The sequence below is a fragment of the Gavialis gangeticus genome, unplaced genomic scaffold (assembly GCF_001723915.1).
Source record: "Gavialis gangeticus isolate Ggan-Ray unplaced genomic scaffold, GavGan_comp1, whole genome shotgun sequence".
In the NCBI taxonomy this organism is placed as follows: Eukaryota; Metazoa; Chordata; order Crocodylia; family Gavialidae; genus Gavialis; species Gavialis gangeticus.
The window spans coordinates 201,392,694-201,396,416 of NW_017729032.1; the positions used below are offsets into that span (position 1 = coordinate 201,392,694).

General features: G+C 49.5%; 1 protein-coding gene across 1 annotated transcript in view; it reads left to right on the forward strand.

The window, feature by feature from the left end:
• The window catches only part of ATP6AP2 (ATPase H+ transporting accessory protein 2), a 29,504-nt gene that overhangs the window by 9,111 nt on the left and 16,670 nt on the right, over positions 1-3,723 (forward strand). The window contains exon 4 of the mRNA XM_019523869.1: positions 2,589-2,717. Coding sequence (XP_019379414.1) covers positions 2,589-2,717 — 129 coding nt within the window. The remainder of the gene's footprint in view (positions 1-2,588; positions 2,718-3,723) is intronic.

Here is a 3,723-nt window from a genome sequence, read left to right on the forward strand (position 1 = left end):
CGGAGGGGGGGCGGGGGGAGCAGCAGCAAGTGGGAGCACGAGGCCTGCGTTGGTGCCCTGGGGCGGGGAACAGCAGGAGCACAGAGGCCAGGCTTGCAGAAGCACTGGCAGGGGCTCTGCCTGCTGTTGGGGTGTGGGCTGTGGGCAAACCCTCCCCACTCCACCCAAGCCACAGCCCTCCCCCTGCACATTCACAGCCCCCTACAAAATCCACACACTCCCACACTACCATACCTCCCACACCTGTCCATCCCACACAGACACCCACAGCCTCCCCCAAACACCCACAAACATATACCCACCAAGCTATTACACTATCACCTCTATGTATAACACACGCGCACACACCAGGACAAAATATTTTTTTTTAAATGAAATTAATGAATTTTGTAGTATGTTTGGTGTTTTGTTTTTGTTTTTTTTAGACTGTAACTTGGTATTTTTCTGGTTCCGAGATGGCAAGCCCACTTGCTGAAAGGAGTACTTCTGGGGGGCAAGGGGAAGAACTTCTGGTGGCAGAGGTCAGAGGTTAGGGGGTGGGACTTCTGGTCCCAAGATGGTGACCAAGGGGCAGGGCACCTGTCAAGGGATGGGGCTACCTATGTGGCCCTCAGTGACTTTCCAAAACTCGATTAAGCAACCCTCTGCCCAAAATAATTGCCTGCCCCTGCCTTAAGGAATATATTGGGGACAGTGTTTAAAAGGCATGTGACGTGATCTTTTACATTTACACTTATTCATAGTTTTATAGTGCTTGGGGGTGGAATGGACCTAAACGGATCATCAGGTCCGACCCCCTGCTCCAGGCAGGAACGAGTGCTGGGGTCATAACACCCAAGCCAAATACCTATCCAGCCTCCTCTTGAAGAATCCCAAGGTAGGGCAGAGTACCACCTCATTTGGGAGCCCATTCCAGAGCCTGGCAGCCCTAACTAAAGTAGTGTCTCCTGATGTCCAGCCTGACCTTTCTCTCTAACAGTTCGTGGCCAGTATTCCTAGTAACCCCAGGTGGGGCCCAGGGGAACAGCCTCACCCAAGTTCCACTGGTCCCCCCTGGTGAGTTTGTAAATGGCCACCAGGTCTGTATTCAGGTTGAGAGAGTTTATATAGGTGGAAAATGATCCTTGATTTGTACTTGTGACAAGTGGATGAGGATATATCTTTCATATTACGTTTTGCTAGTATACAATTATACGTTAAATAGGTCCAGCTCATAATACGTTTTTCTGCAACATGGAAGGATGCTTTAACTCTGCCACTGCCTGAAAGACTTTGCCTATTTAAATGTCAGAGTCATCGGCCTTTATAGTTGTACCAGAAATATCCAAGCAATCAATTTTTCTTGTTGAGTTTTAATGTGTTTTTTATTAGGGGTGCACCAATAAAGATTGGGCAGCAGACACTGCCCAGCTGGGGTGGGGCATGGGATGGAGCCATGGGTGGCTCATCCTGTGGGGCAGGGAGGGCAGCTCCCACTGCTTTGCGCACCCCTGAGTCTGGCATGGGGGCCATGTGCTCCCCAGATTTGTGCACAGGGCTTGAGGCCAGGGGCTGTGCCAGCATCTTCCCAGTGGGGGCTGGGCTGGGTCTGCACTTGGTGTGGGGGGTTATAGGGTGGGCTAAGGCCACCCCAGAATTTGCTATAGTCTCCCTCCCAGCGCTGCTGCCACCCATCCTGCCCCTGGCCACCCCAGTGCATAGCTCCAGCCTGGCCCCTAGCAGGAAGAGGCTGGATCAGCCCCTGTCCCCAAGCCTGCAGCTGGCAGCTTATCCTTGCCCTGCGCACAGACCCAGGAGGCGCATGCCCCCCATGCCCCTCCGAAGGGCACTGCCCCCTTCTGCCTCCAGACAAATTGCCCGCAACTCCCTCCCATACCGTGCCCCACCCCACCCCGGCTGGGCAGCGCTAGCCCTAGCCCCACTTCCTTCCTCACTGTGGGGGTCTCAGTCTGCCCCTGGCACCTCCATTCCCTCCACAGTACCCCTTACTCCCCACGTACTTACCAGCTGGATGCTGCTCGCCAAGTTGCCAGGCTGCAGCTGTGCACGTGCGCATGGCACTTATCAGTGACGTGACATTATCGGCCGCATCAGCCAAAAAAAAGCCGATTGCTGATGACAGTTTTCGTTTTATCAGTGCTGATATGATGTGGACCGATATTTTGGTACACCTCTAGTTTTTGTGTCCGAGTAATTGAGTCTTGAATTAAAAATATTTCTCTAATTAGTTGCATACTTGAAGCTTATTACTTCCCTTAAATTATGGGCAGTGCCTCTTAAAGTCTCTGGTAAGTGGAACTCTGTTTGTGCAGCTAGTAGAGTATAGTAGTCTTGCCTGTGAAGCTTGGCTTTGCACCAGAGTAGGAAGTTTAATTAACACTGTATGGAACATGAATGATGATTTGTCTCGCAGTGCCCTTGTCTCAGAGAATTATACGTTTTGACTTTTTTTCCCCCAAGTCTCTTTTATATGAGAGCATACTAATGTTGATAGCATAATGAATTCCCTGTATTTGTTTGATAAAATTTTGTCAGGTGTTTCATTTAAAATAAAAAAAAAAAAAAGTATGCATCTGAATTTGTTGCAGGACCTCTCCTGGCCTGGGCTTGCAGTGGGGGATCTGTTTCATCGTCCTCGAGCTACAGTTCTGGTGACAGTGAAGGGTGTAGACAAACTGATGCTGCCTAAGAATGGAATTTCTTACCCAGTTGAGAATGTAAGTGTCCACATGCTGTGGTCTGGATTATTCATACTCCATTAGTGGTTTTTTTTAGTTTAATACTCAAAAGTGTGCGCATAGTGTTCTGTATTTTTCTTCTTTTTTTAAAGAAAAATTACAACACATGCTCTTACTAGTAAGGTGTGGTATTGTACTTCATGTGACTTCAGAAGATTCAAAGCCAGAAGGAACCATTGGATGACTTACCTTGACATTGTCACAGGCCAGTTATCACTCAGTTGATACTGCTAGATTTTACCTTTCCAGAGGACATGCTTTATCCGTCTAGTTTTGGTTTGAAGACTTCAGGAGATAAAGGCTGCTACTTCTAGTAGCTTGTATTGTGTGTTAATAACTCTCGCTATTTTAAAAAAAGTGCTTTATTTCTAAACTGAATTTATTTGGCTTCAGATACTCGTTTTCACTGTGCCTTTTTCAGCTATGTTAAAGGACCTTTTTTCCCCAACACCTGCTGCGTGAAGGTATGATAGTGGAATCAAATTGTCTTCTAACCTCCTTTTTGATAAGGTTAAACTTCAGTTTAAGGTACCCTGAACCATTCTTGAGGCTCTTATCTGCACTGTGGAGGTTTTCCAAAACCTTTAGAGTGGTATTATCAGACCTGTGTTTCAGTTTTGGTCTCGCCAGCATGAGGCTTGCCACAGGTCAGGAAATTTGGTGTCAGGAGAGCAATGGCCATTAATATGGCCTGCCTCCCCCACCAAATTCCCAAACCCGGCTGGGTTGTAACCCCTTCCTCCATGGGGCTAGTAGGAAACCTTGCTTCTGCATTGGGGCTGACCCCTTCCCTCCCTGCAGGGCTGAGCTGGGGCCTGGCCACACCCCTTCCCCCTGTTGGGACCGGGTTGGGGCCTGGCCATGCCCCTTCCCACCCCAGTAGGGCTGAGCCCCACCCCCTTCCCTTTTCTGTAGGGCCAGGTTGGGGCTTGGCCATGTCCCTCTCCCTCTTCCTCCCATGGCGCCCCCCCCCCCCCCCCCCCCC